The sequence below is a fragment of the Copadichromis virginalis genome, linkage group LG14 (genome assembly GCF_057382275.1).
Source record: "Copadichromis virginalis isolate Kocher_CV1m ecotype Utaka linkage group LG14, C_Virginalis_male_GT1.1, whole genome shotgun sequence".
Lineage (NCBI taxonomy): Eukaryota > Metazoa > Chordata > Actinopteri > Cichliformes > Cichlidae > Copadichromis > Copadichromis virginalis.
Window position 1 is genome coordinate 19,882,568 of NC_140631.1, and position 15,068 is coordinate 19,897,635.

The 15,068-nt window shown below is 40.9% G+C and overlaps 1 protein-coding gene and 1 long non-coding RNA gene across 6 annotated transcripts in view; one reads left to right on the forward strand and one right to left on the reverse strand.

The window, feature by feature from the left end:
- Positions 1–15,068, reverse strand: part of st3gal4 (ST3 beta-galactoside alpha-2,3-sialyltransferase 4) — a 48,597-nt gene that overhangs the window by 19,343 nt on the left and 14,186 nt on the right. For all 5 annotated transcript variants that reach the window (XM_085429784.1, XM_085429782.1, XM_085429783.1 and 2 more), the window contains one exon: positions 7,456–7,523. In XM_085429784.1, the coding sequence (XP_085285910.1) occupies positions 7,456–7,471 (16 nt within the window). In that variant the 5' untranslated portion in view covers positions 7,472–7,523. Of the gene's footprint in view, positions 1–7,455; positions 7,524–15,068 lie in introns of those variants that run through there.
- LOC146693839 (uncharacterized) lies at positions 13,066–14,631 on the forward strand. Its single transcript, XR_014914817.1, has 3 exons — positions 13,066–13,920; positions 14,006–14,117; positions 14,198–14,631. It is a non-coding gene; the product is annotated as an uncharacterized LOC146693839 (long non-coding RNA).

Below are 15,068 nucleotides of genomic sequence, written 5' to 3' on the forward strand. Positions count from 1 at the left end.
CACAACAGTGTGCACTAGCTAAAAGCAAACCTATACAAATAAGCCTTGAAGCGCTCTTTAAAACTTTCAATAAAGTCCAGAGATTTCAAATGTATTAGTAGTGCACAAGGTTATTGTAATTAGCTGAAACTAAACTAAAAACTAATCACAAAAAAACCATTTTAATTCACTAAAATAAGTATAAAATTAGACCTTTGAAAGACTCGTTAGAAAATATAAAACTTTAATAACTCTAATAGTGCATTCCGTAGTTCACAAGCTCAAAGCTCATAATCTGTTTTAGTTTTCAGTCTAGAACAAAGTGAACCACCAAGAGGTTTAGGGTGAAAGACCAAAATGACCTGTATGTACTGTATGGATGTAGGAGTTACAAAGGTTTTGATAAGAACAGACAAAGCCCAGCAGAAACCTTGAGGAGGAGCTCCATTTGCCCCCACCCGGGAAGAGCCTCAGAAAGGAGAGACATCCATGGCATCTGAGGAAGAGCCTCAGAAAGGAGAGACATCTAAGGCAAGAAGAGGGGTCCCTATTTGCCTCCAACTCTCTCAACAACACCAACGACCAGGACAAGGGACCACGACCTTCCCCAGTCCCCCAAACTCCTGACAGGCCATCACCCTCCTCCCCCTCCCTTTCTCCCTCCTCCCCACACCTGAAATTCACTGAGGAGATGATGGAGCGGGTCAATGCTGGGCTCAGATCTACCCCCCGTCCCAATCCCTTTTTGTCCCCCATAAACCCCCCACCAGAGCGGCCAAAGGTTCGCCATCGAGCCCCACCCTCAACAGAGCAATCGAAGTCACATTGCCCAGCCTCGCCCCCCTTAGTTCCTCTTCATGCCCTGTCTCCGCAGTCTGATGCGTGATGTGTGAAGGGTCCGGGCTGTGAGGATTATGGCAGTGATGACTTTTCCCAGGAGAAGCTGGGACCCTGTTTACTAGAAGGTTTTAAAATTTCTGTACTTTTAGGTGACAGGAGACATGTGGCCTGGTCAAAACACAGAGAGCTGCACTCTAAAAGATCTTTAAACATAGTAAACATACCTTGTGTGCCACAGACTGCTCCCAAACATGAGGGGACAAGTAATACCTCTAAAACACTTAAGTTGGCTTTATTAAACATTAGATCTCTAGCTGGGAAAACATTTTTAATTAATGATTTAATCACTGAGCACAGCCTTGATTTTATGTTTTTAACTGAAACTTGGTTGGACCAAAGTAACAGTGGAGCTGTTCTCATCGAGACGACCCCTCCTAAATACAGTTTTATCAGTGAGGTCAGGGCGAGCAGGAGAGGAGGAGGGGTTGCTGTCTTATTTAATGAATCATTTCAATGTAAGCAGCTATCTCCTGGAAGTTTTCAGTCTTTTGAATATGTGGCTTTACAGCTGAAGGCCCCATCCAAAGTTGTGTTTCTTAATGTTTACAGGCCTCCCAAATACTGCACAGACTTTTTTAATGACCTCAGTGAACTGCTGTCTGTGATCTGTGTTGATTTTGACTGTGTAATTATTGCTGGGGATTTTAACATTCATGTGGACAACCCTCAGGACAAAGGGACTAAAGACCTGAGTAACACTCTGGGCAACTTTGGGCTGACTCAGCATGTAACAGAGGCCACACATAACAGAGGACACACTCTTGACCTACTGATCTCCAAAGGCCTGAGCATTTCAAAGGTTACTGTGTCTGATGTGGGCGTGTCTGATCATTACTGTGTTTTCTTTGAAAGTAAAATCTCAGCCCACATAAATATATCAACAACAGTGATCACAAAACGGTGTATAACTGAACACAGTAGTGCAATTTTTAACCAGGTCTTCCCATTAACACCAGACCTGCCCAGAGGGTCAGTCAATGAGCTCGTCAATAGCTTCAATGCTAACATGTTAAATGTAATGGACACTATTGCTCCCATTAAGGTGAAGGTTATCTCTGGAAGGAAAAAGTCTCCATGGAGAAACTCCACACTGGTGAAAAATGAAAAAAGAGAGTGTAGGAAAGCTGAGCGCAGATGGAGAAAAACAAACCTCCAGGTTCATTATGACATTTATAAAGAGAAACTTCACAATTATAATTTACAACTGAGGAATGCAAGGAGGTCCTACTTCTCTGACATCATCACTAAAAACAGCCATAATGCTCGGGTCTTATTTTCTACAGTTGACAGGCTAACAAACCCTCCTGTGTCAGTGGCAGCTGAACTTCATTCGACCATGGCCTGCAATGACTTTGCCAAATTCTTCACTGAAAAAATCCAAAAAATTAGACAAGCAATTGGTACATCAACAGCAGATCCAGGATATGTACTGTGTCCACCAAAAAACTGTTTAAACACCATGAAACAGTTTCAACCTATTAACAGCAAAGACCTGGAGGACATCTTAGGTCAACTGAACTCCTCCTCCTGCTGTTTAGATGTCCTGCCAACAAGTTTTTTCAAAAAGGTCTCAAAGACTTTAGAGTCAGACCTGTTACAGATCGTCAACTTTTCTTTATTATCAGGTGTGTTTCCAGAATCACTAAAAACTGCTGTAATCAAACCTATACTGAAAAAGGACAATCTTGACAAGACACAAATGAACAACTACAGGCCGATCTCAAATCTCCCGTTTTTAAGTAAGATCATTGAAAAAGCAGTTTCCCAACAGCTCAGTTACTTCTTAAAACAGAATAATTGCTACGATGCCTTCCAGTCAGGTTTTAGACAGAACCACAGCACTGAAACCGCTCTGACAAAAGTGTTTAATGACATATGTCTGAATACAGACAGTGGAAAAATGTCAGTCCTAGTTTTACTGGATCTCAGTGCAGCATTTGATACAGTTGACCACAACATATTACTCAAACGACTGGAGAACTGGACAGGTCTTTCAGGAACTGTACTAAACTGGTTCAAAACATACTTAGAAAACAGGAAATACTTTGTATCAATAGGTAACTTCACATCTGAGCAGACAAGTATCTATCACATGTGGAGTTCCCCAAGGTTCCATCTTGGGACCCCTTCTGTTTAACATCTACATGCTCCCACTGGCACAGATTATAAACAACAACAAAATAAACTATCACAGCTATGCAGATGACACACAAATATATATCACAATGTCACCAGGAGACCGAGGCCCTGTACAGGCTCTTGGTAAATGCATTGAGGAAATCAATGACTGGTTGTGCCACAATTTTCTCCAGCTAAACAAAAACAAAACTGAGGTAATAGTCTTTGGCGCCAAAGAAAAACGATTACAGGTCACCAGAGAACTTCAATCTATACATCTAAAAACCACAAACCAGGCGAGAAATTTGGGTGTAGTGATGGATGCAGACCTAAACTTAGAAAAACACATTAAGACAATAACAAAGTCAGCTTACTATCACCTCAAGAATATATCAAGGATAAAAGATCTGATGTCTCAACAGGACCTGGAAAAACTAGTCCATGCATTCATCTTTAGTAGGCTTGATTACTGTAACAGCATCTTTACAGGTCTACCTAAAAAATCAGTCAGACAACTACAGCTCATTCAGAACTCTGCTGCTCGAGTCCTCACTAAGACCAAAAAAGTGGACCACATCAGTCCAGCTCTGAGGTCCTTACACTGGCTGCCTGTCCGTCAGAGGATAGACTTTAAAGTTCTGATGCTGGCCTATAAAGCTCTGAATGGTTTAGGACCAAAATACATCAGTGACCTCCTGACCCAGTATGAACCATCCAGATCCCTCAGGTCATCTGGATCCGGTCTTTTATCAGTTCCCAGAGTCAGAACCAGACACGGAGAAGCTGCATTCAGCTTTTATGCTCCTTATATCTGGAACAAACTCCCAGAAAGCCTCAGATCAGCTGAAACACTCAGTTTATTTAAATCCAGGTTGAAGACTCACCTGTTCTCAGCTGCATTTGAATAAAGCACCAAATCCACACTTTAAGCTTAAATTTCAAAACTTACATTTAACTACTGATTTTATCTACTGTTCTGATTTTATCTGTTTTGATTTTATATACTGTTGTTTGTTTGTTTGTTAATTAGTTAGTTAGTTTATTTGCTTGTTTTATTCAATTTTAAATCATGCTTTTTATTTGTTCTTGTTTCTAATGTCTCTGTAAAGCACTTTGAATCACCTTGTTGTTGAATTGTGCTATACAAATAAACTTGCCTTGCCTTGCCTTGCCTAAAACCAAAGAAGAGGCTGTGAAAAATTACATAACGTCAATCACTTTGATGCAGTTCTCACATCCAGAAGTTGTCTCACTACTCTTAATGCAGTTCTCAAATCAGAAACACTTTTCTCCCCACTCAATTGCATTTCTCATTATTTTTATCTACATATACTTCACAACTAAATATATTTGTAATTATGCTGATGCATTTCTTACTTGAATCTCACAACTCATCAAAACAGCTTGTACTTTTGTCAGTCAGAACTGTAGATACTTTATTTCCTTGCATTTTTTCTCAGTTGCTTTAGTAATGTTTAGATGTAATTTCTTACATCAGAAACGTCATTCTCACCACTCTCCAAGCAGTTCTGAAAGTTATACAGTTAAGCATTTTTACAATTTTTTTTATACTTTTATTAAAAGGCATCTGAAGGACTTTCAGACCACGAGAAACAAAATTCTTTGGTTTGATGAAACAAAGATTAAAGTCTTTGGTCTGGATGCCAAGCATCATGTCTAGACAACATGTTCTCATCCCAACTCGTCACATACCCATGCGATAAGATAAATCGTCAGGATGTTACGCATTCAGAGGCATGAGAGCCGTTTGGAATGAATCTATACATGCAAATGTGTTTTACTCTCTGATCATGAATTGCTTTGGAAAACACTATCTGACTGGGTTAAGGTTATGGTTAGGGTTAAGGTTAGGGTAAGGGCTGGAGCGTGTGTTACCGCTGCGAGCAGCATTCTATTGGATTCAACTGAGAATCTGGAGCGTATCATAAGGACGCCAAAGGGTACCTTTCGCATTGCTATGAGATGCCTCGGGACATGACAAATTGCCGGTATGTCACACGCTAGGAAAGAGAATGCTCGGGTCTGGGGAAAACCAGGCACCGTTCATCACTGCGGAAATGCCATCCCTACAGTAAAGCATAGCATCATGCTCTGGGGATGTTTTGCAGCACCAGGAACTAGGACAATAGTGGGGGTAAATGGAAAAATGAATGCAACAATGTACAGAGACATCCTTGATGATAACCTGCTCTACAGTGCTCTGGATCTCAGAGTGTGATAAAGGTTCATTTTGCAATAGGACAATGACTTGAAGCACACAACCAAGATAAGAAAGTATACAAAACTAGTAAAAACTATAATTGGACCATGTCGGATTCATAATAAACTGGTCACTGAACGAAAGGATATAGTGTCATTTTTAGCACTTTGTGCTTGGTTCAGTAATGCACATCTTATCTATTATCTGATTTGTGACAGAAGCCAGAGTCCTTCAGAAACAGTTTAGCATGCCTGCCCATGCTTCAGAATCAGCGGAAGGAGTGCAAAGCAGAACGTCTATTTTAGGATACACATGAGTGCACATGCATTTGCTACATTAACAGTAATATAATACTGGTACAAATTTCTTAACACTACCACAGGGTTGCTCTGCAGATTGTACTTCTGGAATAGACTGTAGGCCAGTCAGGGCACCTACAGTAAAAAAAATGGTTATCTCCCAACATGAAATTTAATATAATGCTGCTGCCAACTGAATCAGGGACGAGTTATATATGGGTAACGCCGTGTGTGTGTGTGTGTGTGTGTGTGTGTGTGTGTGTGTGTGTGTGTGTGTGTGTGTGTGTGTGTGGATATGAAGCCAGCTTCCTATCCAGCTCCAGATCCTGTGTTATTGTTCAGGAAAACACAAAAGAACTGAAGAATGTGGACAGGCGCACGCTTGTAACGCAACTGTATTTTCTTTGATAAAACACAGTTATTTTGTTTTCTCCTCTCCACCTCACTGTGGTCTCCTGCTGTCCACAGAATTACAGGATGAACATGTTCTACGCTTGTACTCATTGTTGTGCTGGACTGTTGTGGAGCCATTTGTTTGCTTCAGATGTTTCACTTAAATAAACTCAGTTACTCTCTGAACAAATTGATTTGTTAGTTCAGACATGAACTAAAAGCTGCTTCCCCGTTTCCTTTGCTAACCCTGCAACTATTTCAACAGTTTGTTTGGCAGTCGAGCCATAGTTTAAAAAAAAAAGACTTAAGAGTTAAAATTGAACAGATCTTGCAGACATTACAATGATGTCAGATCGAAGTACTTCCTAAACACTGCCCGGATGTCACTGTTAGACTTTCTAGCAATACAAAGTTCAAGAATTGTTTTAGCATAAAAGGAGACAAACTAAAGCTTTCAACTCACAACCTCACACTTTTGGGCTCTGCACTATCCTACTAAGCTGATTAACCTGATGTTTATGTGATGCCATTCCTGAGTTTTTGCTGTTGACATCGCAGACAGAGAGGAGATAACTGTAACTGTAAGAGCCCTATGTGTTACGTTCACTGTGGACTTTCTGACAGAGCGCTCCACAGGGCCGTGTGTTAACACCTCTGCTTTTCACTCTGCTGACTCATGACTGTGCTAAGTCACACAACCTCAACCACATCATGAAGTACGCTGATGACACAACTGTGCAGGACATGATAAGCAGCAATGATGAGTCAGCATACATCCCACCCTCGCTCATCATCAACGGCTCTGCTGTGGAGATGGTTTGGACCACCAACTTCCTTGCACATAACTGAAGAACTCCTTATCAAAGATATCTCAGCAGAGAGTGAACTTTGTGATACAGCTGAAGGAAGGAAGCTTCCCTTCTCCCAACCTCACCACATCCTACACAAGCACCATCAAGAGCATTCAGGCCAGCTACATCACTATCTGACACGGCAACTGCAACGTATCTTGCCGCAAGCAACTGCTGTGGGTAGTGAGCATTACTGGAGCCTCACCCGCCACTACAAGAGGATGGAATACATATTGTGATTTACTGTTATGTTCTGGCTAATGGTATGTTCTGGTGCTCAAAACAGAGACGTACAGCTTTTGTGCAATCTTAAAAAATCCACAAAACTCTCTTAAAAACTCCTACAAACAGCTAGAATCATGCTACTTTTGTGCTCACCGCAAATGAAACATTTTTATTGATAATTTCTTGAGATCAAATTGTCCAGATCAGCTAAATTGCCACTTAAGTGACATTTTCAGTGATACAGTGACATTTTTCACACTTCTACATTCAAAAATGGAAATACTGCTGTACGGAACATTAACAGAAATTTGGTTGGGTATGCAAGACCGTTTTAAGACTTTTTAATGCACCATAATTACACATTCTCCTAACAAACGTCTTTATTAACACTTGCACACTGATCACTAAATGAAACAAAGCTCCTCAGGAACCAACCAGTGGTTTAAAACAAACAAACAGGACATCTTACCTTTTTCTTCTTTCATTTCAAAAGGCTGGGTCCTCAGTTGTTCCTATGTAATCAGTCTGGGATTTTCCCTGCAGTAAAATGAAACTGCGATCAGTCATATAAAGGCAAACAGAGAAAGCCTGCACAGTAAACATATTAACTTTGATATCCTTTTCTCCTCATCTCCAAACTAACTAAAGAACCATGTCAAAATTCCAGCTATGAAGAGAAAGTAAGCAAACTAAATAAGAAACATGGATAGCAAATTACTGTATTGCTGTGGGATGAATGAACTATAGATGCACAATAGCTGTCTGCGTGAGATACAGTCTAGAGGAAGGGTGGAGCGATGGCAGAGTGGAGAAATAGGCTGACTGGTACTGAAATAAAACTTCCACAGGATGTTAAGGGCAAACAGAGCAGATGAAGGTTTAGTCCTATCAGAAATGCCCTTCACCACAGATGCTCCTTAAAGTATCACTGTAAGTCTAATCATGGATCAGGAAAGAAATCCAGACAGACCACTTAAGAGGCCAGTCACAGACTGCAGTGATTATAGATGAGTCAGGCAGCTACCACGGAAAAGCACAGGGGAAGTAATTCCAGCAACAGTACTCCATGGGAAATTTGTTGTCAGTGATGTATTGGTTTAAACTGTTTCCACCAAAATTCTCAAGGAAAGTCAGGGCTGGCAAAGCAATACTTATCATTAATACTTAAGCTAATGTGATCACTGGTTAAGATAACTGCAACATATGTGCTCTGTATTTAAGGTTAGTTAAGGTATTCAAGGGGTTGGGAAGCTCATCTTGTAACCAGAAGGTTGCCGGTTTGATCCCCGGGTCTGTCTGTCCTGGTCGTTGTGTCCTTGGGCAAGACACTTCACCCTACCGCCTACTGGTGTTGGCCTGAGGGGCCGATGGTGCGATATGGCAGCCTTGCTTCTGTCAGTCTGCCCCAGGGCAGCTGTGGCTACAGCTGTGGTTTGCCTCCACCAGTGTGTGAATGTGAGAGTGAATGAATAGTGGAACTGTAAAGCGCTTTGAGTGTCTAGAAAAGCGCTATATAAATGCAATCCATTATTATTTTTATATTACTGTGTTACAGGCCTTGTGAGTAAGAATATGATCAATGGTAATTTCACTCACTCGTGTTTGCCCTGTTCATTCATTTTGAACCAGTGTGAGAACATGTCTTCGTACAGACATCACCATGATATCCTTGTACCCCGGGCAGATTCAATTGGGTTTGTCATTTTCATACTTTAGCAAACAGATCACAATAACTACAGTAAACTTACATAATGTAACTGGATCTGACAATTAAAATAAATATTGTCATTTTACCATCATGTCGTGTCAAACTGTTAGGCAAAAAACAGAGAGCAACAGTTTTTAATGCAATAGTTGGAATCCACAAAAGTCAACAAGTATTTTAAAACACCCTGAGGAAAGACTCCTACAAACAGCTAGAAGCACGCTATCTGTATACCTCTGGCAGCAATAAGCATACTTAAGGGTCTTTTATGCTCACTGTAGAGTAAGCATTTTGAGTGATAGATGATAAAATATCAAATTGTCTGGATTGGCTAAGTTGCCACATCAGTGACATTATCATAATTTCAGAATGTACAGTAGATCAGTGATTCCTGAGATTAGGGACAAAACAGGCTTTAATTTTCTAAAATATATTTTTTGATTTTTCAAAAATATATTTAAATATAATTGTTGTACAAAGTTTGGCTGTCTCACCAAGTTTTGGTCCAATCTCCCAGGTGTAACATTTTTTAATAATTTATGGTTTTTGCTGGAGAAGTACAGGGCTTTTGTGCCTTTCCTTTATGAAAAACTCTTCCTTCAACTCAGGGTGGCTGTTAATTTTTTTTCTCCTTTTTTGATACTCCCTGCTCCTCCTCTTTCATTCCATTACTGACAGGTTCCCCTTAGCCATTCTAGCCTGAAATGTACCATTTTGTAATTACTATAATTTTTCTGAACCATATGCATTTATACAGATTAAGGATCAATATTCACAACACAATTATGTATTAAGCAATAGAAATGCTATCCGGTCTTTAAGTCTGATGTCATTAGCCGTTTCCAGGTCCAAACTCCGCTGCATATCCCAAAGTCAAAGGAACTCAGCAGCATCACTGCGAGTTACAAACTATCTAAATTCTTTCATCTTTAATAAAACGATCAGTGTGGCTGAGTTAGAAGTTAGCTAGCTGGTTTCCACCTACATTCCAACATAAATGAAGACAGAAAACTAAACAGCAGTGACTTTTGTCAGGTTACTGAAGTTGGACTAGCTGGTATATAATGATGTGCTAGTTGATCGCTAGCGACACAGCTATGTTAGCGTAACATAAACCAGGGTAGGGCTGGGCCATATTATACCGTTCACAGTAATACCGGTATAATGTTAGGCAACGATAGGAAAATGAAATATCGCGATAGAATATGAGTAAAACGCGCATGCGCAGTGCCTTTGTTTTCATACGCACATGGCCGATTGTTGAGTGAAACAGATGAACCAGAATTGGTTTGTAAAAATGGTGCAACTTCAGTGATGTGGAACTGGTTTGGTGTTTGTCCGTCAGATACACGACAAAGCACATGTTTTTGCAGAACATGCAAGCGGCTATCGTTATTGTCGTATTTGTCGGACTAAGATGCTCTTAAGTCTTGGAGTAATCTGGGTCCTAAACTCCGTATACTTCAGGTCAAACGAACACTGCAGCATCACTGAGTGTTCAAAACTGTCTAAATTCTTTCATCTTTAATAAAACGATCAGCATTGCTGCTTTACCAGGTGTAACTATGAAGTTTAACTTCCAGGCATCCATGAAAACAAAATTTATTACATTTAACGAAGTTAGAAGTTAGCAGGAAGCTAGCGGAAGTTAGCTCGCTAGTTTCGCTAGTTACCTAAGCATGATATAGCATGTTCTGACAGAGATTTCTGAAAAAATTCAAATGTACAGCTCTGCTATCACTTCCAACATAAATGAAGACAGGAAACTAAACAGCAGTGACGTTTGTAGGGTTACTGAAGTTGGGCTAGCTGGTATATAATGATGTGCTACGTGATCGCTGGCGACACAGCTATGTTAGCATAACATAAACAGTGAAGCTGGAGGACGAACACTAACACTTTTCCACTTATAAAAGTTAACGCGAAGGTTCCTCATGGTTAGAGACAAATGCAATCGCATGGCAGGATGCTGTAAACGGACCAAACTTCAGTCAGGAGAACAACTAAGATAATCCATCCACAATACAAGGTTAGTCATTAATATACTGCAACAACATGGGAATAGAGCAGCTGCCAGAGAATTCAACATTAATGAATCAATGGTACAGAAGTGGAGGAAGCAAGAAGAATGAGTTTAATAAAGTTTGATTTATCTGACTGCTTTGTTTCGCTTAATGTGCGTTATAATCCCGTGCACCAAAAAATACGTACTGCACACTGCAGTTTAATGTTGCAAAGCACCTCTTTTTAACTTCAGTGGATATTATACATAGTTATGCTCAGGATATGTCAGCCCATTTCTACTGGAAATGCCTTTTGGTTAAACTTTCAGCAAGGAATTTGCATTTGCATTGTTACATTTTTATAAAGCTTTAATGTACATAAAAACCAGCTTCTTGTTTAAGTGAAAATAAATGGAAGGTTGTCTTTTTGCGCTAGTAATGTTGTGGAGTTGTATTTTGTCTCGCATCAATTATATTGTCAGTTATATCGTTATCGCAAATTTTCAAATATATATCGTGATAAATATTTTTGGCCATATCGCCCTGCTCTAAACCAGGGGCCTCAAACTCGCGGCCCGCAGACCATTTGTGGCCCACATCACCTCTATTTGCGGCCGCATATTGATGTGAAGAAATATTTTTTTAAAATTGTTATACGAAAAATGATTTAAATGACAGCATAGTGTTACAGGCATGGCCCTTTAAGACTGTAGCCTCATGGGCGGTGTAGTCCTTGCTGCAGGGAAAACGTGTGGGACCGCCCCTCCCGCTGTGTGTGTGTGAGCGTGAGGGAGGGAGAAAAACAAAAGTCGACATCATCACTTAAAGACCAAGGGCCTGTTCTTCGTACGTCGCTTACTACATCCAAGATCAAATGACACATCCAAGACCAAACCATCGCGCTAACCGTGAGCTCGCTAATCCGGTTCCCCGAACACGCCTGCTGTTGACGATTAGTACAGCTGGATGCAGTAATGTGACATCACTGGGTGTCGTAAAAGGGGCTACGCATCGATAGTAGAAACATTGATCGGCAACCCGCTGATTGGTCGGCGAAAATGTCGAAGGGGCGCGCTCGGTATTTTCCGGCAGCAGAGCAAGAACTCATGAGTGAGGGATTTCAGGAGTTTCAGAGTTTAATTAAAACGCAAGAGAAAACTGCAAAGGCTGCAGAAGCAAGGAGAGAGGGCTGGCAGAAAGTTGCTGACAAATCAAACTCGTAGGTAATTTAATAATAATACTAATAATAATGGATTGGGTTCATATAGCGCTTTCCAAGGCACCCAAAGCGCTTTACGATACCACTATTCATTCACTCCCACATTCACACACTGGTGGAGGCAGCTACGGTTGTAGCCAGGCTGCCATATCGCGCCATCGGCCCCTCTGGCCAACACCAGTAGGCGGTAGGGTAGATCTATCATATGACACTATATTGTCCAATATCATATGGCATTATATTATATTATAATATGTTATATTATATCCCCTTTCACATTAGAGCCACAACAGGACCCACAAGAACATGGGAACAAGTAAAAGTGGAATACAGGAGTATTCTACAGAATGGTAATATTTATCTCTTAGATTGCTTTTCGTCTCTTGGCAAGGTAATACTGGCCTGTAATACTCTGTTAGTTTGTTCATAACAGCAACCAAGAAAAGGGCAGAGGAAAAAAAGACAGGTGGTGGTCCTGCACCCCCTCGTCAACAAGTTGGTTATGTAAATAATACCCTCACGGGAATATCGATATCTCTCAATGAGCACACTGTCGCGCTGAGCTAAAGGATCCTGTCTATCCTGTAATATACGCTGAATTCTGAGGACTCTCCTTATCAATCTTGCACCTTCCGCAATGGGCTGCTCGCGTATACGGACAGGACATGGCTGCGACAGGCTTCCCAAATCCACCTTCGCTTTTATAGCCGTGGTCTCTCATCTTGATTACACGAAGTAATTTACAATTACTACTCTGAAATATGAATTACATCTGTAATAATCACATACATGTAATAGAATGTTAATAGTACATTTCCCTTTTTTAGGAAATGACCTGTATGTATCTGTGTGACATCAATAAAAGGATCAAGTGCTGCATTATCTTTAGTTACATTGATGTTATTTATTTATGGTGAAACAGTGGTGGAATATCGCTGTTGCTTTCGTATAAATGAAGCGGACATACCTGCGTGGCCGCGATCTAATCCTGTTTACATAAAGTAAACCTGCTCCAGAGCAGGTTTACGCTTACGGCTCTGTTGCTATGACAGCAAGTCCCGGATGAGCTTCGGGGAACCGAACGATCCAGGATCACGCAAAATCGTCAACAATCTAATCCAGCTAACTTACTTAGCGAGGTACGAAGAACAGGCCCCAGGGCCCTGTTTCAGGAAGCCGGTTTAGTGGAAAAACTGAGTAAGTATACCCTGAGTTAACGAAAACTCTGGGTTTTCGGTTTCACAAAGCGAGTTCAGCTGAAGCCTGAGTGAGACACTATGACGACACACGCCGTGAAGCTAACCTGCCCCCTAGCAGGTTTACTACAACTAACCCTGACTGTCTCCGCCCCTTTGTCGGAAACCTGACAGTAGGAAGTGTCAGACATGGCGTGTCCCTTCCTTGAAGAGCCAGTAGATCGTGAAGCCCAAATTCTCCGCAGAGCTCTCCGCCGGGAGAGAGTGATCAGAGCGCGTTTGGACATTTTATCATTTCCTGATGATTGTCTGTGCGAACGTTACCGTTTCTCAGCACAATCTATAATTTATTTGGATAACATCCTCAGGCCATATATTACGCATGTGACACATCGCGGACATGCTCTCAGTTCTGTACATATTATTTGTATTGCACTTCGGTTTTTTGCAAACGGGAGCTTTCTGTATAATATTGGTGACGCTGAGCACGTTTCCAAGGCTACCGTCTGTCGGGCAGTCAGGAATGTTACAGTTGCACTGAAACGTCTCCTGTACACGTTTGTGGTGTTCCCCGGTCATAGACCCACAAGATTCATCAAAGAGGGATGCCACAAAATTGCAGGTATCAGGATGACCAAAACTTAATTTATGATGTGGTGATACTTGAACTACTACTTAAATTTTACATTTATTTTCAGGGTTCCCAGGCGTGATTGGCTGTATAGATGGTACTCACATTCCAATCATTGCTCCTTCAGTAAATGAAGGAGACTATGTGAACAGGAAGTCTTTCCACAGCATTAATGTACAGGTACATAGTTCCCTGTAGCATTTCAAACTAACAAATTATTTCATCATAGTAATGGATGCTAATTTGTGTTCTCTGCACTGTGAAGATCATATGTGATGCTGCCAACATTATCACAAATGTGGAAGCCAAGTGGCCAGGCTCTGTCCATGACTCACAAATATTCCGTGAATGTACACTGAGCACAAAATTTGGACATGGTGAGTTGAAAATACTTTAAAATATATAAAGACCAATTGCTTCAGGGACATTTGAACTGAAGTGTATCCTTCTGTCTTAGGAGAGTTCACTGGCTACTTGCTTGGTGATAGGGGGTATCCATGTTTACCCTATTTGCTTACCCCTTACTCTGACCCTGAACCGGGCCCACAGCAGCGATATAATCTGGCTAATTGCAGGACAAGAGCCAGAGTTGAAATGACTATCGGAATGCTTAAGGCCCGGTTCCAGTGCCTGCAAAGACTCAGGGTCACCCCAGAAAGGGCATGTGACATTATTGTGGCATGTGTGATTCTTCACAACATTGCCACAATTAGAGGAGAACACTGTCCTTCTGAACCAAACAGCAGTGATCCAAACCATGAACATCCTGACCCTCCCACGGACATACAAGATGGAAGAGCAGTCAGAGACACCATATGTCACAATCATTTCCTTTGACCCATCACCTCAACATGTTGAAAGAAGAATAAACAGATTTTTTGTTCAACTGGCTTTATTGGTCACCTGTATTTTCTGTACACAAAGTATTAAAAGATGTAAACCTCATAAAGTGTCTCTGTTGCTTCCTCCTCTGTAACAGCTGTCAATGTTTCTTCATTATTTTCCTGTAGTAAAGAAATAAACAACATTGCTGTTCTACTGTAAACTCATATAATCTGTGGAGTATTACTCACAACTGCATGTTGGTCTGGCTCAACAGGAGGCTGCACCAGATGCAGTACACCATCACCATCAACTGATAGAATATGAGGTTTATACAGGTCACTTATAACTTACAAGGGACCAAATGGCAATTAACAAACATACCAATCACCTTACACTTCATTGTCATTATGCTCTCAAAGACAACCAAGACTGAGGGAAGGCAAAATCAGTAGGAAAATAACTTCACTACAAAATAATCCATTATGGTAAAGAGTTTATCAAAT